This window comes from Sceloporus occidentalis, unplaced genomic scaffold (genome assembly GCF_023333645.1).
Source record: "Sceloporus occidentalis isolate IW3139 unplaced genomic scaffold, rSceOcc1.0.p SCAF_3, whole genome shotgun sequence".
Taxonomy (NCBI): domain Eukaryota; kingdom Metazoa; phylum Chordata; class Lepidosauria; order Squamata; family Phrynosomatidae; genus Sceloporus; species Sceloporus occidentalis.
Window position 1 is genome coordinate 45,216,600 of NW_028316983.1, and position 24,840 is coordinate 45,241,439.

Consider the following 24,840-nt stretch of genomic DNA (forward strand, 5'->3'; position numbering starts at 1 on the left):
AGAGGTAATCTCAGAACTAATGGCAATAATCTTTGAGAATTTGGAGAACAGGAGACGTCCCAGAAGACAGGAGGAGGGAAAATGTTTTCCCCATCTTTAAAAAGAGGGGAAAAGAAGACCCAAATAATTAATGCTCAGCCAGCCTGATACCAGAAAAGATTCTAGAGCAGATAATTAAATAGACAGCCTATAAGCACTTAGAAAGAAATGTCATGATCACAAAGTCAACATGGGTTCTTCAAAAGCATGTCTTGCTAAACTAACCCCCTTCCTTCCTTCCTTCCTTCCTTCCTTCTGAGTTGCAAGCTTGATGGATGAAGGAAATGCTATGGATGTAGAAAATCTTGATTTCAGTAAGGCCTTCAATGAGGTCACCCATGATGTTTTTGCAAACAAGCTAGGAAAATGTGTGCTAGACAATGTTATTGTTTGGTGGATGTGTAATTGGTTAACCAAATGAACCCAAAGGGTGCTCACCAATGGATCTTTTTCATTTTGGAGAGAAGCCAGAGTGTCTGAGGCGCAGTGCTGTTCAACATCTTTATCAATGATGTGGATGATGGAATTGAGGTTATACTCATCAAATTAGGAGTGGTAGCTAATATCCCAGAGGACAGGATCAGAATTCAAAATTACCTTAGTCAGTTGGAGAGCTGGGCCAAAACTAACACAGTTAATCTCAAGATGGAGACACTTAGCCAGAAAAAAATGAAATGCATAGATATAGGATGGGTGACACCTGGCTTGAAAACAGTATATATGAAAGGGATCTAGCAATCACAGTAGACCACAAGCTGTACATGAGTCAACAGTGTGATGCTGCAGCTAAAAAAGCCTATCAATAGGAGTTGTATCAAAAATTTACATCCTGCATCAAAAAGCTAAGTTGCATCAATGGGAGTAATAGTGCCACTCTATTCTGCTTTGGTCAGACCTCATGTGGAATAGTTTGTTCTGGGCAACACAATTCAGGAAGGATGTTGACAAGCTGGAATGTATCCAGAAGAGGGTGACCAAAATGATGTCTTATGAGAAGTGGCTTAGGGAGCTGGGTTTGTTTAGCCTGGAGAAGAAAAGGTTAAGAGGTGACATGATAGCCATGTTTAAATATTTAAAAGGATGTCATATTGAAGATGGGACAAGCTTGTTTTCTGCTGCTTCAGAGACTAGAATACAAAGCAATGGATTCAAATGACAGGAAAAGAGATTTATTAATATCTACATTAGGAGCCTACATTAGGATCAAGCTACAGAAAAGAGATTTGTTAGGAATAACCTCCTGATGGTAAGAGCTGTTCAACAGTGGAAAACGCTGCCTCAGTGCGGTGGAGTCCCCTTGTTTGGAGTTTTTAAATAGGGACTGGATGGCCATCAGTTGCGAGTGCTTTCATTGTCTATTCCTACACGGCAGGTGGTTGGACTGGATGGCCCTTGGAGTCTCTTACAGCTCTATGGATTCTATGATCCAGCCCAGACTCCCTAGTGACCTTCCCCACTAGCTTCATATAGATTGGGGTGAGGAACCTACAGCCTTCCCAGTACTGATGAACTACCCTTCCCATCATGCTTCACCAGCAACCAAGCTGAAGGTAGTTTGACTCAAGCTCTTGAGGGCTTGGTTGTAGCTCTTCCCCTTACATGTAGCATCACCATAAGAGGAGGAGCTCTAGCCAAGCCCTCATTGAGCCTTGCTAAAACTTCCTTCAGCTTGGCTGATGGTGAGGCATGATAGGAATGGTAGTTTGTCAGAACCTGGAGGGTAATAAGTATTGATATTGAACAGCATGGGAGACAAGACAGAATCATGCAGCCCCACAAAGCTTAATGACCACGGGACTGATTCAGGATGCATACAATGCATTCTCTGGAAATTGTGCATATGAGAGAGGAACCAATATAGCACACTACCTTTCACTCTCATCTGTCATACCTGGTCCAATAGGATACCATAAAAATCGTATTAAAAGCTCTGTAGAGATCCATGAAGAACTGAAGGATAGCTCTCTTATACCTTTCATGTGGAGCAGACTATCACTCAGGAGGCTATTTTAATACTGCACCCTATCCTGAAATCAGACTGGAATGGGTCCAGGTAATCTTTTTCCTCCAAGAACACCTGATGTTGTCCAATCACTACATGTTGAAGCACTTTGTCTCAAAAGGGGGTATTAGTAGTAGTGTGATATTTGTCATATGTCTCTGGATCCAGGCAGCTCCACTTTAAGCCAGGATGAACTAGAGCCTCTTTCAAGGCAGCTGGCAACTCCTATATGGCACAATCTCCTGGACCCATCCAGTCAACCCATTTACAGTCTCCTGGACCCATCCAATCAATCTGCTTCTGCTAGATCTTATCAGCCAAGATGGGCAAGAGTCATGCTTACATGTCATGAACTGAACTGATTCAAATGTCTTGCCTGAAGCAGTTGAAACTGATCCCAAGAAAACTGGCCAAATAGAAAACTGAGCATGTCCCCAGACTGTGTGATAAATATGTCATCATGTTCTGAGTGAATAAGAGCAACTTGCTCCTCAACATGCCTAGTGGGTTTGTCACAGCAGGCAACTGAAGGTTCTGCACCTCACCTCTTTGAGCTTGAACCTAGTAGGTTCCTCACCACTCAAAATAACTCTGCTGGGCAACATGTATGGCATGTGTAAAGTGACTTTAGAATTCTAAAGTCACTTTACAGATGTCAAACAGCTATTTATTTCCTTGGTTTTTATAACACCTAAATTAACAATAATATATGCAGACAGTTTTGCTATTTTCCTGTAAACATCTCCCTGATTATGGGTGTATTGTCCTAGTACTACTATTGATAGAGAAATTCAGGAGAAAAGTACTTTTTCAAGAAACAGTCAAGAAACAAGGATACACTGTGGTAGCTAAACACCAGTTTAGAAGTTTTTTTTAACAGAGGATTTGACACGTTTATGGAGGATAAGGCTTTCCATGGACAATAGTCATCAATAGTGTGTGTGTGTGTGTGTGTGTGTGTGCACGCGCACACACACATCTGTGTGTGCCCTGGTTCAGAGGCAGAGTGCTTCTTAATACTGGCTGCCAGGATACAGTGGGAGAGAGTTATTGTCTGCATGTCCTACTTGTAGACTTTCTATGAGCATCTGATTGGCCTCTGTGGGAAACAGGATGCTCAGCCAGACAGTCCTTTGCTTTGATTCAGCACTGCTTTTCTAAGGAGTTTCCCAAATATAGCAGAGTTCTTCAAAAAAAAAAAACTGTTTGAGAGCCAGTTTGTGCCTGTGCAGGTTCAGTTCCTAGGGTTTTTTCACCAATGTGTAGTTCACATCAAGGCACACAATATACTTTGGACTGGAAGAAGGAGGTGTGGAATTAAAGAGAGCTCAAGGTGTTTTTATTTTGTTTGACTGACTCATTGATTACTATGGTGTACAGAGTTATTCCGATGGTGTACACACCAGGGCTGAAACATTCCAGTTGTTCATTGGGGAATGGATTGTTAGAAATTAGAAGTGTCTGCCATTATTTTGTTTACTTAAGTGCCTTTTCATCTCTGCTACTCTTACCAGGCTGCTGTGCCACTCAGTCAGCCACAACTCCCCCCTTCTCTGTTAACACATGTATGTCTCTACTTATCAATGTATGTATTTAAACATTTTTGAAGGAATGTCTGACTCCAGTTCTGATCATAAAACTTCAGCACATATCCAATAATAGACTAGCAGTGTTAATGAAAATCCAACCTGCAATCACTAAGACTTGATTAAGGCGGGTTACACACTGCCATTAAAGTACGGAGTCAGTCCGTACTAGGGTTAGGAAGGTGCAGTGCTTCCGCACCCCCCTAACACTAGTACGGACTGAATCCGTACAAAATGGCGGCCCCCCTTCCACATGGGGGCCACCATGATGACGTCACGACCGCGCCGCCTCTATACGGGGTGGCGTGGACGTGACATCGTTGGTCCGTGCCAGGGCGCTTAGTGCGCCCTTTCCGCGGACCAGGAAGGAGCTCCGTTTTGGAGCTCCTTCCTGGTTTGCGGCGCCACTTTGCCTCGGTGGGCGCAGCGTTCAGTTGGCTGCGCCCAGCAAAGCAAGGGAGAAAGGGGCCAAGCGGCCCCTTTCTCCTTCTCCCCGCTGCCGCAGGGTGTCCTTAGGGCTTGAAGCCCCAAGGACACCCCTTTTCAGGCTGCGGGGAAGCGGCGTTTTGCCGCTTCCCCGCAGCCTGAAAAGTGGCGGATCGGGGCCTCAGCGGCTGCCGTTCTAACAGCTGAGGCCCCGACATACCGGGGAAAGGGGCGGGTGCAGCCCGCCCCAAATGGGCGGTCTATAATCCGCCCCTATGACCAGATATTTAATTCAGTACCAAAATGAAGCTGGTGTCAGTATGAACTAGGTCTTTAAGGAGATAACATTTCATAACCACACTACCAGGAGAGCCAGCATGGCATAGTGGTTTCAGCATTGGATTACAACTCTGGAGACCAGGGTTCAGTTCCTAGCTCGGCCATGAAACCCACTGGGTAACCTTGGGCAAATCACACGCTCTCAGCCTCAGAGGATGGCAGTGCAAACCTCCTCTGAACGAATCTTGCCAAGAAAGCCCCAACTTAGTTTTTCCTCAGGGTCTCCATAAGTTGGGAGTGACTTGAAGGCACACAACAACAACAAATGATGATTGACAAGGATTTCTCTCACCTTTTTCTCTCAGAAATGACAAGGAGATGTGTGAAATCCCACTCCTAAACTCAAACCATTCAGAACTCTCTGCCTGTTGGCTTGTAGTGGAAATAAATGCAAAATTTTGCCACCCTGCAAAATCTTCAGAGGCTGACAGAGTAAATTTTCTTTACTTGAAGGTCACTGAAGCAAGGAACTCAAGCAGAGGCCTACTGCCAAAACTTAACATTCCCTTACTTCTCTGTGTTGTAGAATTTGCATGCATTGTGTCTGTCAAAACACTTCCCTGTCTTTCATGTTATGTCACTGGATGCTGCTGGACAAGAGAAATTATCTGTGTAATGACATCACAAATGCAAGGCAATATATATACTTCATGCTACAGAGGGAGCAAAGAAGTCCAACACAAGATTACCATTTTATTCTATTTATTTATTTGTGGCTTGCCTTTGTGCCTCAAATGGGAATCAAGGCAGCTAACAGTAAATAAAACAAGTACATGTAAACAGTAAAACAAATTAATTAAACTAAACAGCTTGAAAAGCAAATTAAAATAAAACAGTTTCAAAATGCAGTTTTCCTCAATCTTCTGTTTTCCAGATTTGCTAGGCTACTGCTCCCAGTATGTATACATACATATAAACGCAGATGGATGTAGCCCATGAAAGCTTATACGATAATAAATTTGTTCCTCTATAAGGTGCCACAAGACTTTGTTTTTTCCTGTAGCAGACGAAGAGGGCTACCCTTTGGGAAATCACTGTATAAGGTGTAGTTCTGTCCTGAAAGTTGCTTGCTTCCTGCTTTCTAATGAATTTTGGCTGCCTCTCTCTTTACCTTCTGAAATCTTGCCAAGAAAATTGCAGCTTCTGTAAGGAGAGATATATTGCACTAATATGAAGCATGTGAATTAATTTATGAATTTTTTTGCTTTGCATCATGTACTGCATGAGTACATAATATAAATTTTCTGGCATAAGAGTCTTCTGGCTCTTAGGCAAAGGATTTTCTCCATAAACTTCATAGGTCTTGGGAAATTTGGGGCAGGAATGAGGGAGAGTTTGACTCTTAGCTGTGGATGTCTGGAAAAGAAAAAAATATCCATGAAATGTGTGCAATCGTAGTTGTAATTGTATTAGAAATGATTATTTTAGTGGTATGGCCTGCATGAAATCTGTTTCTTTAAAGGGAGCTTGGACTGAATACACTTTTTGAAATTCAGAAATGAACATTCACGGGTCACCATGTTAAGCTTCCTTATTGGAATACAAGTAACAGCCCTGGAGGCTTTATTCCACATCCGAGTAGCCAGTTTTGCATCAAAAAGGAAACTGAAAATCTTCCAATCTGTAGGACAGAGTGGAAAAACACCTGGTCTGTTTTCTGCGCTGTGTGCTTCTGAAGGGCCCTTGAAATGAAAGGCCAAATTGCAGAAACATCCCATAAATGAGCATAGGTATCACAGCCATCTTATCCCATAGGCTGCAGTAAGTGCTAGTGGCTGTTTTTCAGCTTCTCAATGATAGTTACCCAGTTCTGTTGCTCAGTAGCAGTGATGTCATTGGGGGGCTGCAAGATGTGTGAACCGACAACTTAGAGGAGGGATGACATCTGGTTGGACCCTCCTCCCCCTTTGGTGTATGTGCATGCTTGCCTGGTGTCCACTCCTCTTTCTCTGGCTCTCTCTGTTAGGGGGAAACCAAGGCACCAGAGGAGGAGAATCAATGCATACCCCTTCCATCACCTCTCATTACCTCACATGCCTGGCCATCTCCCCTGGCAGCCCAGGGCGGGTGGTCTGGCAGGAGATGAAGAGGGGAGGGGCAAACATATGTCCTTCCTTGCTCCTCTGTGGCCAGGCTTTCTCCTTGGAGAGGAAGCTCAGTGATGGAGGCACAGGAAGGGTGGATGCACATCATTCCTGGCTGCTCCATCACTGGAGTTCCTCCCTGGGGAGAAAGCCCAGTGACAGAGTTTGCTTGGAAGAATGCCTGGTGATGGAGCAGCCAGGAAGTGTGCATATTCGACCCTTTGGTCTCCTCCTGCTGCTCACATGCCCAGCTGCCCTGGACCGGTGACTGGACAAGGCAGCAACTGGGTAGGGGAGGCAAAGGAGTCTGCTGCTGCTATTGCCACTTCTCAGCAGCTATTGAAGGATCTGGCTGGGTGATAGGTGACTGGGCAGCCAGGGATGGGGAAGCAGGTGAGCAAGTTAGTGGGACGGGGAGGGGCAGGTAGTTTATTGTGGCACCAGAGCATTCTCTCTCTCACACAAAACTACAGTTCCCAGAATTCCCTAGCATTGAGCCATGGGAATTAAATCTGGATTGTTTCTGCAGTGTGCTTTGAACCTCTCAGAATATGGAAAACGAGAAGGATCCCCCACCCCCAAATTCTGGATCCTTGTCTTCTCTCTTTGATCTCAAACTAATTGAGATCAACTCCTTCAGGTCCAAATGCACAACTCGGTCCCCTTTTTGCAGTGACCTTGCTTCACTTTTCAGCATATCGCCAAACTAGCTGAAATAGCAGGGAAGCTCATTAGCTAAGAGGAGAGGTTGGAATAAGCCAGTCACAGGTGAACTGGAGTGAATAAGTGGTGCCAGGGACACAAGAGAGATGGGCTGGATTCTCAACAGAGATTAATTTGATTCCATACAAGGAAAAGGGATTTTGTGCTGCAACTCTCTACCAGTGTTACTCCAGGAGTTTCGGTAGAGTGAGTCTTCAGATGCTTTTGTTTCCTTCTCCACTTCTGATAAGGCATTTCCTCCTTGTAATGCAGTATTGCACATGTCCCGAAGGCAATGTATTTACGAACAGCTGCAACCAGAAGCCCAGCCTCAGCAAAACCTCAGTTGTATGAGTAACAAGGATGAGACATTAAAGGCTCCAAGTCACCGTCTGTCCATGCAGAGATAACAGGCCAGCTCTACTTTATCTGACTTGGCCAGAGATATGTGGTTTAGCTTCAGTTGACTAGCAATACTGTGGTGACTCAGGATTGAGTGAGAATTTTTTTCTCTTAAGCAGTTTGTTTTATAGACATCTCTGGAATCTGCATCTCCCCCTCATGGGATACACTAGATGGGTCTGCTCTGGATTGACATCATCATGTTGACCCCCATTTGCTAAATTTCAAGATCCCTGAGAAGATTCCTTTTTCAGAATGGATGAGTGTCTTAAGTAGCATTTCTGCCAGGCTGAACCAGTTATGGTTAAACATACAGAAAAATCCTTGAAAGCTGGACTACTAAATAATATATTGTCTCAATCCTGCCACACAAGGGATCCCCCCCCCCCCGTCCCCAGCTCAGTAATACTGTGGTTTCTATTTACACTGAAGCTGCATTCCTATAAACATTAATTTGGGAGATATTCCACTGAAATCAAGTTTCAAGTCAGTATTTTTCGAGCTGTGTGTTAGCAGATATCTACTGCTAGAGACTGCAGAAAAATGACAAACCTTTTGATCTGCAGGCTAATCATCGTCTCCTCCTCCTCTGCTTCCTTCTCCTCTGCCATTTGAAAGTACGAAGGTGGTTTCAACTTTCAACTTATAAAGATTTATATAGAGGTTCACGCACTATCCTAGCCTTGGAACAGAGGGGGAGGAAAAAGCGGCTCAATCCTGCTTTTTCCCAAAGTGGGTCGAAACCCCGCTGCCCACACACTTTGGTGCAGCCCACTCCCAAAGCAGGTTGAATGAGCATGGTGCATGGCAGAGCATCAAGCTGCAATGTTGGGTAATTTTTTGTTGTTGTCTCCCCACCATATATGTCCCCCACAGTATTAACACACCGTCGGCAACCCCCAAGTACCTCCCATGTCTGCCCAGATGCCATCCCATTGGATGGCTGCCCCTTCGATCAGCCACAGAGTCACACTTGCAATGGTCCACCTGTTTGTGACATTGATGCATCGGTGTGCTAGTGATACATTGGCAGAGTACAGTCATGGAGGCCCCCTTCACCCCATGTCCCCCTGTTGGACTGTCTGGCTTGTGTATATTGTAATTACATCAATTGGAGTTGTCACATGTTCATTTCTTTGCTTTGTTACAGCCCCAGAGCATGGGTTTTTAGCCCTGGAGTGTGGCTTTAGTCTGGTTTTTGCCTGCTTTGGAGGCATGTGTCATCTAAACGCCCTGCCTTCAAAGCATTTGGAAATCACTTTATTTTGCCCATCTATTGAATCCCTTGATTGATTGATCAATATTATTAATAAATATTGTGTCTGGAAGTTTGGAAGGGTATATAAAAGCTTTTAGCTTTTAAAAATTCTCCCTTCTGAAAGCTTTGTGACTGCTTTTTAACCCACATTCACTGGCCACTGGCTGGTTTCTAATCACAGCTAGCATGTTGACATTACCTTTTTTTACAAACTTTATTACAGCCATTTGGCCAGCACAGACATTACCTTTTAAAATCCTATACAGCTTAGAACCAGGTTAACTACAGGATCTTTTCCTCCCATATGAGTTTCCCAATCCAGTAAAGTCAGTGGAGGGGTGTGTGTGTCCTTTCATTATTATTATTATTATTAGCCTTTATTTATGAAGCGCTGTAAATTTACACAGCACTGTACATACAATCTTTTTAGTTAGACGGTTCCCTGCCCTCGGGCTTACAATCTAAAAAGACATGACACAGAAGGAGAAGGGAGTGGTGGAGGGAAAGGGTAAGAGGTCCAGTAGTTCCTCTCTACCTCCAAGGCCTGGACCAAGGCAGATGGACTGGAGGGAGGGCTTGGCTTCATAATGGATGGTTAATCTTCTTCCAGGGAAAATACAAGCGTGTAATGTCTTTCTGTAAGTTGTGGTTGTGGAGAACAAAGGGAGGGATCGTCTCTGTGGTGACAATCAGGATAGGGTACTCTGTGCCTTGTTAAATGTATCTAGTCTAGGCATAGGCCCGTTACAGACTGCCGGGAAGCGGCGGTCTGCTGCTGCCACCGGTTGCAGCATCCGGGAACTGCAGAGAAGGAGCGCAAAAATCATGCTCCTTCCTGGGCCCCAGAAGAGATGCTGCGAGGCGCTAGTCGCGCACTCAAGGCGTCACTTCCGGGGTGCGACGTGCGGATGCAGAGTGTCAGCTATGTCAAAATGGCTGCGGCCATGTGGAACGGCCACCACCATTTTGACATAGTCATTACGTGCAAGGGGCAAGGCGCGTCAGGAAGCACCACCCCTCGCATGTAATGATGGCGCGATGACGGCGCCTCATGGGCCCATCTGTAACGCGCATAGACAACTTTCTCATTGTCAGGGATGACTTTTATGGCTGGGCAAGTACTGAATCCTAAAGTGCATGGTTAAAGTGGGAGGGGTGGAGTTTAGCAGACTTTTAAAATTGGGGGGAGCCTAAAATGGATCAAAATAGACTACTTTCCATTTCTATTTTACTTTTATATTCGGATTTCATTGTTAAGAAATAGAACCCACCACACTTTATTAATAAAATCCTACATCATACTTGATTATTATTATTACATTGATGCATAATAAACTTTAAATGTACTTAATTGATCTTATTATGGTATTTGCTATGACATGCTGTGATATTGACTACTGAATATAATATTGACTGTGTTGCTGGCAATACCATTGATTATAGTCATTGGGATGGATAGTAAATATCATTTCTTTCCCCATTAACTATAGTGTATTTAGTAGTTTGCCACTGAAGTTTGGCAGCAAACTCAAATGCAAATTTTAAATAAATTTGGGGAGCACTGAAGTCCACAAAAAGGACTGGAGGATTAACCTTTGAATCCCTGCTCAGCCATGGAAACTGGGTGAGTATGTGCAAGCCACACTCTCTCAGCCTCAGAGGAAGACAAGGGCAAACTCCCCTGAACAAATCTTGCAAAAACAAAACAAAAAACCCCTTTTGATAGGTTCTCCTTAGGGTCGCCATAAGGTGGAAACAACTTGAAAGCACACAACAACAACATGGCTTGACCTTTCGATGTCTTTCTGCTTGAATTTGTATTGTTAAAAATGCACCTCTTTACTTTTTCAAAGATTGTATTTTCTAACTGCCATGTTAGCTGCCTGGAGCATTCCCTTGGCAGTGAAAAGTAGAAAACAAATGATAAGATAAATAGATAACACGCGCCAGCTAGCTGATTCAACATACTTGATCTATTCAGATTACCTTGCACAATTAGTTGGGGAGAACTTCTGGGTCAGCAGGTAGGAGTGACACTCAAAACCCTCTGCTAGCACCTTCCACCACTGTGCATATTATAGATTGTGCTTTGCATTGGAATGTGGAGCCCAAAGCATGTGTAAAGCTTTTTGTCTAACATCCAGTGTCCACATATAGATACAGCAGAAGGAACAATTGTTCCTATCTGCCTCTTGCAGTAAGGCTTAGATCCCTGTGGCAACACAGGACCCTGCTACCCTGTCAGTCTTAAGTAAGAAACTGTTCTGCATAGGCAAAAGACTGTAGTGACCACCAGTGTAAGGACCGTGGGATCTCAGATTTTTGCAAGCCTTCTCTGAGTTTGTCACTGGTCCTTTTTGAGTGGCACTTGGACCTTTTTATGTGCAACACAAAGCAAGGATGAGGACTTGCATCAATTTGACTGAATCCTGCCAGAGAGCCTTTCTTTATAAGATACTGGAAGGTTTTCCATTTGGAGTATTATTTTGTATATGCACGCTGGGACACTTATTGCCTGCACACACACCCTGTGTATGATATAGTCAGAAAGCAGACAGGGCTCCATGAGGTGACCTTTATATATTGTGAAACTGATCACTGTGGAACCACAAGGGAGAGAACTGCTTTGCAAGGAAAATCTGAAGAGAATGAATGAATGAATGAATGAATGAATGAAGATTTATTTCTAGACCACTATTCCTTGCAGATCACAGCGGTTTACAAAAAGCACCATCAGAAAACAATACAAAGTGACAACCCATAGCCCAACAATGCAAAAACCCACCCATACCATTTAAAAGCAATACAAAAAATTCTAAAAACATTCCATACAATCATTCAATCTAAAACCAATTAAAACCCGTATAACAAATTAGCTGGATCGAACAAAATGCACAGGGGAGAGAAAGGATAACATCAAGGCACATGGGGGAAGGCTTGATGGAAAAGAAAGGTCTTCAGATTCTTCCTAAAAAGATCTAGAGAGGTTGCTGAGCGGAGCTCGTCGGGCAAAGAGTTCCAGGTCTGAGGGGCCACGATGGAGAATGCCCTTTGTGACGAAGACACAAACCTTGCCTTAGGAACTCTTAATAGATGTTTTCCGCCCGATCTGAGAGTGCGGGGCGGACTGTATGGGGAGAGGCGGTCCTCCAAGTACCCTGGGCCCAAGCCATTTAGGGCTTTATAGGTCATTACCAACATCTTGTATTGCGCCCAGAAGCGAATAGGCAGCCAATGTAGATCTTGCAATATAGGTGTTATATGGCTGGTCCTGGAACATCCAGTGACCAGCCTTGCTGCCATATTCTGAACCAATTGTAGCTTCCGAGTTTGGTACAAGGGTTGCCCCATGTAGAGCGCATTACAGAAATCCAACCGAGAGGTTACCAGAGCATGTACCACTGTTTCCAGGTCCCCCTGGAACTTTCATCTAGTTTCAAGGAGACAGACAGACAGACAGACAGACAGAAAATGACAGTGTTAGTTGTAGCCCTGAATTTGGTCAAGATGTTTTGGTTGTTATCCTCAGTTCAGCTGCCTGATGAAGAAGCCAGTTGGAGCTTTGAAAGCTTACAACATGTATAATGTGCATTTTGGTTGGCCCCATAAAGGGATCACTGTTTTGTGGATTTTGGATGATCCTGTACTTTGCTATATGGCCAACATGGCAACCCTGGGATATGTTTTTTGAATCTGGATCAGGGTGACCAAATGTTATGATCACAAAGGAGGTCAAGGCACCGTAAAATGTGGGCCATTTAAAAAAAAAAAAGGAGGCTAAGACCTAATCAAAGCTCAAAACACTCCCATAAATGTAAATTCATGCATCTCAGTGCTGCTCAAAATGGAAGACATTTTGGAATTCCACCCAGACAGGAGGCTGAAATGTAGAACATGTCCTGGGCTGCATCCATACTGCAGAAACAATCCACTTTGACACCACTTTAATTGCCATGGCTCAGTGATGCTCAAAATGGTGGACATTTGAAATTCCTTCTGGATATAAGGCATGTCCAGAAGGTGTGTAGGACATGTCCTGGGCTGCATCTACACTGCAGAAATAATTGGGAATGACACCACTTTAAATGTCATACCTCAGTGCTACTGAATTCTGGGAATACCATGCCAGATTTGGAGGATCACAGCCCCTCCCCAAGAATTTCATAGCACTGAGTTGTGGCTGTCAAAGTTGTGTCAAACTGCAGCATGGATGCAGCACTGGAAAAGGAGGAGATCTGATCATCCTGATCAGGATGTCTCTTAAGCATGAAGAAAGAGCAAAAGGAAAACTAAGGCTGCATCCACACTGGAGAAATAACCCGGTTTGGCATGGCTTTAAGTGCCCTTGGTTCAAGGCTATGGGATTCTGGGAGTTAGAGTTTGTTGTGGGGCCCAGACACTGCCAGAAAAAAAAATGCAGGACACGACCAAAGAAAAGCTCTGAACACTCCTAGAAATATTAGATCCATGCTTGTTAGTGATACTCTAAGTCAGTGGTCCCCAAACTGTGTATTTTCAAGAGCACAGTTCTCTATGGGCAAGTATTCCCTAGTACTTCTCTATGGGCAAGTATAGTTTCCCTATGGGCAAGTATTCCCCAATGATTCCCTATGGGCACATAAACTGTGCCCTTTAAAGAGATTTTGCACTTCATATCCCAGAATCCACACAGTTCTGGCCAACATGGCTGAGGCTTCTGGGAGCTGAAGTCCAATATCTCCCCAAAGATATTTGGGGACCACTGCTCTGAATGGAGGACCTTTTGGAATTCCTCCTGGGCAGAAGGTGAAGCCCCCTGCCCTCTCCCCTCTCAGTGCCTGGCTCCCTTCCCCCTCCTCTCCCTCTCGCCCAATGGACCCTCCCAGCCCCGCCGCCTCTTTGGCAGCCAGAGAGAGCCTGGCCAAGGGGGGGGGGCTCGTGCCTCTGTCTCGCGCCAGCCACCACCCCTCCCCTCCCTCCCCTCCCTCTGTTGCGAAGGGAGCATCTCGCTGGCGGAGGGGCGGGAAGGCAGGGCAGGGCGGCCGGGAGGGAGGGAGGGAGGGAGGTCCCCTTTTTGTTGTTCTCTTCAGTCAGCGCTGCTTTGGGGTCCCCCTTCCCTTTATGGTAGTCTCCTCGGCCTCGCTGCGGAGGAAGAGCTCGGTGGGCGCCTCGGGCGGGGAAGGGGCTCCCACCGGCTGCTTTGATAGCCTCTCTTCCCTTCCCTCCTTCCTCCTTTTCTCCCTTCATTCATCCCTTCTTTCTCCTTCCTTCCTTTATCCCTCCCTCCCTCCCTCCTTCCTTTTCTTTCTTTCTTTCCTTTTTTCTCCCTCCCTCCTTTCCCTTCCTTGCTTCCTTCTTTTATCCCTCCCTCCCTCCTTTCTCCCTGCTTCCTTTTCCTTCCTCTCTTCTTCCTTTTCTCCTTCCTTCCTTTATCCTCCCCTCCTTGCCTCTTCCCCACCCATTCCCTCCCTCCCTCCCTCTCTCCTCCTCCTCCTCCTTTTCTCCTTCTCCCTCGGTGCTTTCAGGGGCTGGGCTTTTCAATGCTTCCCTCCAGGCCGGCGGGAGGAAGATGTTTGGCGGCGGAGGCGGAGGCGAAGAAGGCGGAGGAGGAGGAGGAGGCGGCAGCCCCAGCCCCAGCCCCGGCGCCCTCCATCATCGGCACCCGGCGGCCAGGAGCCAGCAGGACCTGAGCGCCCAGGAGGCGGAGGACGGGCTGCTGGAAGCAGAGCTGCTGCTGCTGAAAGGCTTCAAGAAGGCGTCCTCGTCGTCGTCGTCGTCGTCGTCGGAGGGGAGCAAGCCAGCCATGATGCAGAAGCGCTTGCCCGGCAAAAGCCCCGGCGGCGTCGGCGTCGGCGTCGGAGGGGGAGCCCCGAAAGCGGCCGAGCTGAAGGTCTTCAAGTCCGGGAGCGTGGAAGGCCGGCTGCCGGGGGGCCTGACCTCCAACCTCCGCAAGCAGAAGTCCCTGACCAACCTCTCCTTCCTGACCGACAGCGAGAAGAAGATGCAGCTCTACGAGCCCAAATGGAGCGACGACATGGCCCGGTCCGCCAAGGGGGGCGGCGGCGGAGGAGGAGGAGGAGGGGGCCTCAAGGGCGGCAAGGGCGGCCCGGCCCCCTCGCTCCTCTCCCGGAGCCTCTCCCGCTCGGAGCACTCCCTCTTCCAGGCCAAGCTGGCCCCCCCGGGCCCCAAGGCCCCCCTGGCCCCGCTGCCCTCCAACCTGGGCAAGCCCAGCCGCATCCCCCGCGGCCCTTACGCCGAGGTCAAGCCCCTCAGCAAAGCCGGCCCCGAGCCCTCCTCCGGCGAGCAGCCCAAGTCCGACGACGAGATCCTCCTGGCCGGCAAAGGCAAGCCCTCGGCCCCCGGCCTCAAGGGCAGCCAGCAGCAGCAGGGCAGCCAGCAGCCCCAAAGCAGCTCCCAGACGGCCGGCAAAGGGGCGCCCTCCGAAGAGAAAGCCTTCCTCAAGGTGGACCCCGAGCTGGTGGTCACCGTCCTGGGAGACCTGGAGCAGCTCCTCTTCAGCCAGATGCTGGGTGAGTCTCTGGGGGAAGGCGAGGAGGGCAAAGGAGCCCCGTCCTCTGTGGAGCATCACACCCTCAGCATCCCGGAGAGGATGCTGAAGTCCCTTCTCTCTGGCCCCTGCATCCATGCAAGGACTCCCAGGGCCAAACCCTAGCCAGCCCCGTCCTCGGTGGAGGATCGCAGCCCTCCTTATCCATGCAAAGGTTGTTGAAGCTGGGTCCCTTGCCTACCTTGTCCTCTGTGAAGGAGCACAGCTCCCTGCATCTATGCAAAAGCTGGATCCCAGCTGATCCTGTCCTCTGTGGGGAATCACAGCCCCCTGCATTCATGCAAGGACTCCCAGGGCCAGATGCTGGCTGACCTTCTCTGTGGAGGATCATAACCCCCTACATCCATGACCAGATCCACTCCACAGTTAGATCCCAGTTAATGCAGTCCTCTGTGGAGGATCACAGGCCCGTGCATCCAGGCAGGAACACCCTCACCTGAGGCTGGATCCCAGCTGACCTGGTCCTCTGTACAAGATCAAAGCCCCTGCTTCCATTCAGGACCCTCCAGGGTTGATTCCTGGCTGACCCCCATCCTCTGAGGAAGATCACATCCTCCTGCATCCAGGCAAGGACTTCCAGGGCTGGAATCTGGCTGACCCATCTTATGTGGAGGATCACAGCCTCCTGCTGTGGGGATGCCAGGACCCCCAGACTGGATGCCAGCTGACCCCTGTCCTCTGTTGCATCCTTTGCAAGCAGATCCTATTGCAAAGAGATTCTGCTTAGGATCTGCTTGCCTTGCTTAGTGCTGTGTGTGGAGGGGTGTGTGTGTGTGAAGTGTGAGGAAAAGGTTCCACTCCAAAGGAAGGGCTTGGTTATACCATTACAATCTGATGGTTTTCCAGCACTCTGGGAGGCTTCTGATCACCTTCCTATTTCGTTCCTATTTTGTCTCTGAAGCATCGTTGCTAGTACTGTATCTGCCTTCTCTCAGCAACAGAAGTCACCTTCAAGGTGACTATAACCTGGCCTACATGATAAATATGGGTCAGGATAACCTAGTTTATACAGAAAAAGATCAAATAGTTGCCCCTCCCTATCCATGGATTCTTTACCCATGGATTCAACCATTTGTGGTTTCAAATATATATATATTTCAGAAAATATGTTGATTTTGCCATTTTGTATAAGGGACACCATTTTACTCTGCAATTGTATATAATGGGAAATGGGCATCAATGGATTTTGGTATCTCTGGGATCCTGAAACCAAGCCCCAGTGGATACAAAGAGTTCACTGTAGAAGTGTCTTAAGGAATGGTCCTCATTCCTTTTGCTCTCCAGGGGTCAAGGAAGAGAAGGGTCAGAGAAATCATCCCCCCTCTTTCCCCCTATTGAATTAGCAAAAGAGACCAGTAAAAATAGAACAAAATCATACCAAGCCTTTGCTGGAACTGGGTGTATGTTTTCTTCTGTGAGCCACCATGGTCCTTACTCTGGGAGGAAGGCAGCATATAAAATAAATAAATAAATAAATAAATAAATAAATGAATGGAGGGATTTCAGTGCATGCAAGAATTGGTGCTAAAATGAATGCTAGCACATCTATTCCATTAGGAAGGATTGTGGAAGCAATTGCTTTTTTATCGTTTGTGTCCTTTTGATTTTCCTGCAGCACTTTATGAGTATGCAGCGATAGGTGTGTATGTGTGTGAGAGACAGGCAGGAATTACAACTGCAACATGTGCCCTCATCCACAAATCAGACTGGGTATAAGCTATGATGAAATGCTGCAGAGAGCTGAAACGTAGACTGTGTGTGCATTTTCCCCCCACATAAGGGGGTGTGCACACAGGGATAGAGGAGATGTGCTGGGCATGGAGTAAGCCTCTGGTTGCTGGTGGTGAAAGAGGGGAGTGGTTGCTTGCTAACACAGATCTGTGCCAGCTGCAGCTGAAATGAAAAGCCTGCACCATGATAGTGGGGGTATAGAGCAGTAGAGAGAGAAGGACATGGTGATGCCTCCTTGAGCTAAGAGAGAAAGAGAGAGAGGAATTGACTCTGTTTGGTTACTAGGGAGATCTGCATAGGAACAGCAGTTGCTAGTGCTTCAGTGCCACTGTTACTCTTCCCCACCTGGAATCTTTCTGGTTGAGACATCCACCCAGGAGCAGCTGCTTTACGAATACCATAGGGCGAGGATAAGTAGAGTAAATAAGAGAACCTTTTATAACCCCAATGGTTTGGATTTTGTACAATAGCTTGTAAGGATCCGTCACTACAGAATACAAAACTCCCTGCTCTCCCCTCCCTTCATAGATTACACAGCGGTGTACACAGAAGATAGAATTGACACATAAGCCTCTGCATTTTGATGCAGAAAGCCTGGGAGGATGGGTACCACAGTAGTGTGGGACCCCTGAAAACTTAAGGAGCCATTTCATTTGTCTGCATTCTTGAGTCATTTTCTAAAAAAAACCAAAAACGTACCACACCCTTTGGGTTGACTAGCAACTGTTGCTACTGACTGAGCTAGGAAAAGATTGGGGATTCAATGGCATTACATTGGAGGAATGGTAGACCAGAGCTGAAACTGAGGAAAGAGGAGGCATATGTGCAACTATGGCTTGGAATAAGGAGCAACTGTTGAATAGGACTGGAAGGAAAAGAGAAGCCGTAGGTGTGAGAAATCTGTGAGATGTGGTATATGGGTTTAGACTATGGGGAGGGTGCAGTGGAGACACAAACACTGCTACAGCGATTAGGTGAATACTGAGGATACAAGAAAAGTGACATATAGTGTCTCCTATTAGGGTACTATTCCACATAAGTTTTCCTGCAGAGTTTCAGTTCTTTAAATCTCCAAGGACCTGGGAAAAGATAAGTCTGAAATCCCAGAGAGCTGCTGCTTTAATGCAGACAAAACAGACTGAGGTGTAGTGGTTTGAGTGTTGGACTATGATTCTGGAGACCAGGGTTAGATTCCCAGCGCGGCCATCAAACCCAATGGGTGACCTTGGGTAGGTCACATACTTTCAGACTCAGGGGAAGGCAATGGCAAACCTCCACTGAACAAATCATGCTAAGGTTTGGTCCATCTTAGGGTTGCCGTAAGTTGAAAATGACTTGAAGCTATACAACAACAACAACAACAACAACAACAACAACAACAACAACAACGGTAGTTTCCTATTCCTATACCATGCCCCACCCCACTTTAAAGAAAATATGTAGGATCCCACTCTTGTATGCCTTGTGTTCTGGTTTGGAGAAAAGGCAGGATATAAATAAAGATCACTATCATCATCATCATCATCATCATCATCATCATCATCATCATCATTGCATTTTAATGGTGTGAATGTTATTATGGCAAACTAAAGACATGGCTTATTTTGAAACATAACAATGTATTATCTTTGTGCAGGGAAAACATTTCATACAAATCAGTTTTTAGTATCCAAGGTCAGTGGAATCAGTTGAAACTTTAGAGGAAATGCAGAGCAAGCATAACTCAATGTGTTAGCTAGACACTGTCAGAATTGGGGGAATGTGTGACACACCATACTGGTTTAGCAAAAAAAGAGGTACATGTTAGCAGAGGGTGGTTTTACCAAGTTAATGGGAAAGAACAACAGGGAAGTCCGTCATTTAGGAACTGTAATACTGTTGATTCATACAGTGAAACTTTCTTGTGGGTGAATCCTCCCTCATTTTCTTGGCTATTCCAAAGAAGAGGTTCTATGGTTTGCAAATACAAATGAATATACAAAAAGCACATAATATTGTGATGCAGGAGTAAGAGGATTAGCTGTGTACCTGGATGATGGTCAGTGGATGAAGTAGGAGGCTCAGGAGCTGGTTTGTGTTTTTAAGTAAAATGATTGAATTTCCATTTCTCTAGCACTCCATCCAGAAAGGAGAGTGCGCTTCAGTCTTGGCTGAGAATTGATTTGCTGTCAGTGTACCCCCCTCCTCTCCATATCTAAGGAAGAAATAAATTGAAAAGGTAAAGGGTATGCCTAACATAGCTTAAACTAGAAGGTAAGGCAAGCAAAGCAAGAAACTCAATTTCTGACCATTCCTATTAGTAGATACCAGCCCCCTCTTGCCATGCTAGAGCATATAGCATGGAGCATTAAACTGGATCATTTTGAGTCTGTGAGTACCGAGGAAGTGGACAAGATTCTTTGAAGTGTTAGGAAGACAACATGCTCCCTCGATCCCTGCCCCTCATGGCTGGTGGCTCAGGGGGGGACGGCGTATAATTAATTCATCTTTCGGGGAAGGGCGTTTTCCATCTAGCCTAAAATCTGCAGTAGCAAAACCACTGCTAAAAAAGCCCTCCCTAGACCCCCTAATTCGGAATAATTATTGGCCAGTTTCGCTGCTGCCTTTTTTGGGGAAGGTGATCGAGAGAGCAGTTGCTTTCCAGCTTCAAGGGATCTTGGATGAAGCAGATTTTCTAGACCCATTTCAAACCGGCTTCTGGGCGGGCTTTGGAGTTGAGACTGCCATGGTCGCCTTAGTCGATGATCTCTGTCTGGGTATGGACAGGGGAAGCGTGTCCCTGTTAGTGCTTTTGGACATCTCAGCGGCTTTCGATACCATCGACCATGGTATCCTTCTGGAACGCCTGAGGGAGTTAGGTATTGGGGGCACTGCGCTCCAGTGGTTCTGTTCCTACTTCTCGGGTAGATTCCAGATGGTGCAGCTGGGGGACGTTTGCTCCGATAAGAGGGCGCTTACATCTGGTGTCCCTCAAGGAGCTATTCTGTCCCCCATGCTATTTAACATTTACATGAAACCGCTGGGAGAGATGGGGCGCGGTGTTATCAGTACGCGGATGACACCCAAATATGCTTCTCTGTGTCTCCGACTGATGCAGTGACTAGGGATGGCATCTCTCCTCTAAATGCCTGTTTGGAGTCAGTAATGGGCTGGATGAGGGGAAACCGACTCAGTCTGAATACAGAGAAAACGGAAGTACTTGTGATAGGTTCCCCTGGCCCGGGAAAGGAAATTTGTCCACCTGTCCTGAATGGGGTCACGCTCCCCCTGAAGGACTCAGTTTGCAGTCTGGAGGTGCTTTTGGACTCGTCGCTCCACCTGACTTCTCAGGTGGATGCGACAGTCAGAAGCGCCTGTTATCAGCTTCGGCTGATAGGCCAGCTGCGACCCTACCTAGGCCAGAGGAACCTTGAAACGGTGGTACATGCTCTGGTAACCTCTCGATTGGATTTCTGTAATGCTCTCTACATGGGGCAACCCTTGTACCAAACCCAGAAGTTTCAATTAGTACAGAATATGGCAGCAAGGCTGGTCACTGGATGTTCCTGGGCTAACCATATAACACCTACTCTGCAAGATCTACACTGGCTGCCCATTCGCTTCCGAGCACAATACAAGGTGTTGGTTATTACCTATAAAGCCCTAAATGGCTTGGGCCCAGGGTACTTGGAGGACCGCCTCTCCTCGTACAATCCGCCCTGCACTCTCAGGTCGGTCGGGAAGCATTTGTTGAGGGTCTCGAAGACGAGATATACATCGATCTCACAAAGGGCATTCTCCATCTCAGCCCCACAGATTTGGAACACCCTTCCTGACGAGCTCCATTCCGTCACCTCCCTAGATCTTTTAAGAAAAAAACTCAAGACTTTTTTTCCCAACAAGCTTTCCCCCATGTATCCTGATATTGTTTTCCCTCGATATGCACATTGTTTTATCCAGCTAGTTTGTATTGGGTTTTAATAGTAGTATGGTTTTAATACTTTTTAATTGTAATTTTAGTAGTTTTATAATTTGATTATGATTGTAATATGTTATGTTTTATTTTGAATTGATTTGTCTTGTTCTCTTGTACACCACTTTGATCTATTTTGGAAAAGTGGTCTATAAATAAACTGTATTATTATTATTATTATTATTATTATTATTATTATTATTATATAGAAGCATGTGGTCTTAATTTTCAATAATCTTGTAAAATGCAGAATTGGGAGGTAGCCTGGAACACCAGATTTTTCTTTTTTCCTCTCCCCCAGCATTTTAAGCACATGTATATTACCAAGCCTTATCATGCATCTATATGAAGGGAAGGAAGGTTATATGACAGTCAAAAGAGTATACAGACTATATTCTGTCAAATCAATTGTACAGTACATGGATCTAATCCAGAATCCTACCTTATCAGCTACAAAATTTGAATGCTTCAGTTTGTTTATAACTGCTTTCATGACACTAGCAGATCTAGGCAGGTGCCAAGACGTTACTGAGTTTTTCCCATTTGCCTCCCACTTGTAGGCTTGTAAATTTTATAGTGGGAACAGCCTAACTTTTAATTGACCATTGTCATCCATCAGATTAACTCATTCTTTGATTAAATTATATTTTTGGTCATTTCTAACTGCAGTCAGAGAGTAAAGCATGAACTATGAGAAAACTATGACTCTTTCTCAAAATACCTGATATGGGAGACTGGCAATTATCTAATATGCCAGGGACTGGTACCATATTTGTTCATGTTGGCTACAGATGTTTCTTTCTTGCCTGGAATCTCTCCACAGACCCACAACCAATGGATCTTGGACAGGAGTGGGTCCAGGGACCACCACATTGAAAGATCCTGTTGTACTACTTTCGTCCTTTAGATGACTTTTCTGGGCTGACATTATAACCTCTTTATCATAAAAGGCAATATATTCCCAGGCATTTTTATTGCTCCCCTTTTCTATTTTTCCAGCTTTGCTTGGTTGTTCTTTTAGCATGAGGTAGCTACACTCCTCAAGATGTGCATTACAGACTGTTTTTATAAAAAAAATAAAAATAATAACACATTGTTTTAGTGACTGTAACATTTAGTACGCACATATAGAAACCTTGTGGGTTCATGATATCTCCAGCAAGTAACAACACCTAATTCTGTGCTCAATGTTTTTTGGGGTTATAAATCCTCAAAGTATTCTATTTGGCATCTGCCCTCACTGACATTCATTTGGCATTTTGTTGTTTATCCATGTAGAGCTATGAGAGCCTTCTGAGGCTACTTTAATTATTCGGCATCATCTGCAAATCTTTTCACACCTTTTTTCAGGTTGCTAATGAATACGTTAACAAGAGCAGGTTTTAGCACAGATACTTAGAGGCACCTCATTGCACATATATTTCCATTGAGATAGCAGTTCACAAATTCCTTCTGCCTAATTCCTGTATTTAACCAGTTGGTCTTAAAAAGGACATTGCATATCATCTTGTGGCTCTTTTGGAGATTGTTGTAAAGGGCCTCATCAAAGGCTGTTTTGAAATCTAAGAACACAGTATCAGCTAGATTTCTTTTACAGTTTTTGACAAGATAACCTCAATTTCTATTTGATTTGAGATGTCATATTCCATTTTATAAAATCCTCAGCAGAATCTTCCTTTATTAAAACCCTGTATTCCATGCGGATGTCAACACAATTTACAAGTCCTTTGTCTATGGAAATACATTTCCATAGACAAAGGACTTGTAATTTGTATTGACTTCCTTACCTACCAATGGCATATATATGTCTGTACCTGGCTTCCACTCCACCAAATGCATCTCAGGAAGTAGACTGAAGTCTACGAAAGCTCATGCTTCCAATTTCTTTATTTCAGTTAGTCTCAAAGGTGCTACGAGATCTCTCTACATACTGATTCTACAGACTAACACAGCTATATCTTTGAATTCTAACCCAAAATGAAGTTAATCTTAAAGGAAAATTGAAAGTGTTGACTTCATGGCTCTGCCATGGAAGGAAAGGGAATAATGCATGAAGCCAGAGCAAAGATGGGTTCATTCTTGTATGTGAAATCATGGGTTAGTGTTATGTCCAAATGCAGGCATGTCTGTCTGGAATATGTGGGCAGCTCAGAATGAAAATTAACAACCACCTCTCTTATCTATAAAGAAGTGGTGAGCAACTAGGTAGGGGACAGGGTAGGGGTGTCTGCATGGGGACATTTATACTGAACAGGAAGTGATGTGACATAAGCTCTGGTTTCATTTTTGCCTTGTTTATGTGGGTGGGCCCCGGTGAAATAAGAAAACCACTGATTTGATAGGGTTTGTTTGCACTATTTTGGACTACTTTTGTGTGTATGTGGAGAAATCACATTGCATTCTGGTTTTTTTTTGGGGGGGAGGGCATCCTCATGGGTTTGCAGCTTGCAAAAAAGGCTTTGGGGACCACAATTTTCCCATTCCTGCTGTAAAGAAAAGCACATATTGTGCCTCTTGGTTACTTGTTAGATAGAGTCTATGTGATGTCAGGGTTTTGAAAAATAAAGGAAGGAGTGAATTTCTCTTATAATCGTAGAAGTTAAAATGAGAACAACCTGTGATATTTTCACCAGAACAACACAAGGGACATCTAGGAAGTCAATAAAGGTTTTAATATCTGTGCTGTGAAAACTGGAAATCTAATCAGTGAAAAGACACAGGATGAAGAGAGAATCCATCCATCTGCTTGTGGTAGGGATGCAAATGTTTGTTTATTTTGTTTCTGCATGCAAGAAAGAGTAATTTCAGCAATTTTCTTCCCACTCAGTGCGATTAGATTGACTCAATGTTTCTGTGCAGTTTTTGAGTGCTGTTTGCACTTTGGGACTTATAGAAAACTCACTTGTGGAAGGTTATCACATCAGTGCCTGAAACGTTTCTATTCTGTTCCCAAAACGTTTCAAGATGTAACGTTATGGGAACAGATATTATCGCATTCGAAAATGTAAAGCGTTCCGAGAACGTAACGGGAACACAATTTACCGCATTTGTCCTTATAGGAAGCGTGATAAGTATGAGAACGTTTCAATATTCGCGCATGCGTATTTATTTCGGAGGACCTTGTAATGATGACGTAATCACTCTACTGTTCCTTTTCACCCGGAACTGAATCGGGTGACCTTTTGTGGGGTGTAAAGTTGGCGTCTAAGGAAGTGTTTTTGGAGCTACTGTGCAGTATTATAAAGATTGATGAAGAGCAAAGACAGAGGAGAAGAAGTCACACTGCAAAAACTCTATTTCTCTTGAAGCGACAAAAAGCTGCTTTAAGAAAATTGTTAATTTTAGCTGGCAGTGGAAATGTAAATATTACCGGTTGTCTCGCATGGATGTCCACCTGGCCTCGCATCCCTCGCTGGTGGGTGAGACCCCGTGAGCGTTCCAACTGGTGGAGCACAGAAGTCCTCCAAAATTGGGATAATGAAATGTGGATATCCAATTTCCGCATGCCCAAAGAAACTCTTTTTGTCTTCCCACAGAGACTGGATGGCCATGTGTCAGGATTGCTTTGATTGTGATTTCCTGCATGGCATGGTGTTGGACTGGATGGCCCTTGTGGACTCTTCCTACTCCATGATGCTAGAAAATGCTTCATTATGGATGTGAAGAAAGAATTAAAAAGACACAAAATATAACGTCCCCATACAATTTTGTTGTAACCAGCCTCTGCTGGCTCATGTTTTTTCAACCTTACATTATTATATTACCTCCTCGA

The 24,840-nt window shown here is 45.2% G+C and overlaps 1 protein-coding gene across 7 annotated transcripts in view; it reads left to right on the forward strand.

Moving 5' to 3' along the window:
- The window catches only part of NAV1 (neuron navigator 1), a 391,844-nt gene that overhangs the window by 117,896 nt on the left and 249,108 nt on the right, over positions 1 to 24,840 (forward strand). For 4 of the 7 annotated variants that reach the window (XM_089514292.1, XM_089514294.1, XM_089514295.1 and 1 more), the window contains exon 1: positions 14,372 to 15,347. The exons of 1 other annotated variant lie outside the window; for it this stretch is intronic. In XM_089514292.1, the coding sequence (XP_089370418.1) occupies positions 14,387 to 15,347 (961 nt within the window). In that variant the 5' untranslated portion in view covers positions 14,372 to 14,386. Of the gene's footprint in view, positions 1 to 14,322; positions 15,348 to 24,840 lie in introns of those variants that run through there. 2 more of the 7 variants (XM_089514299.1, XM_089514297.1) reach the window with 2 other exon arrangements.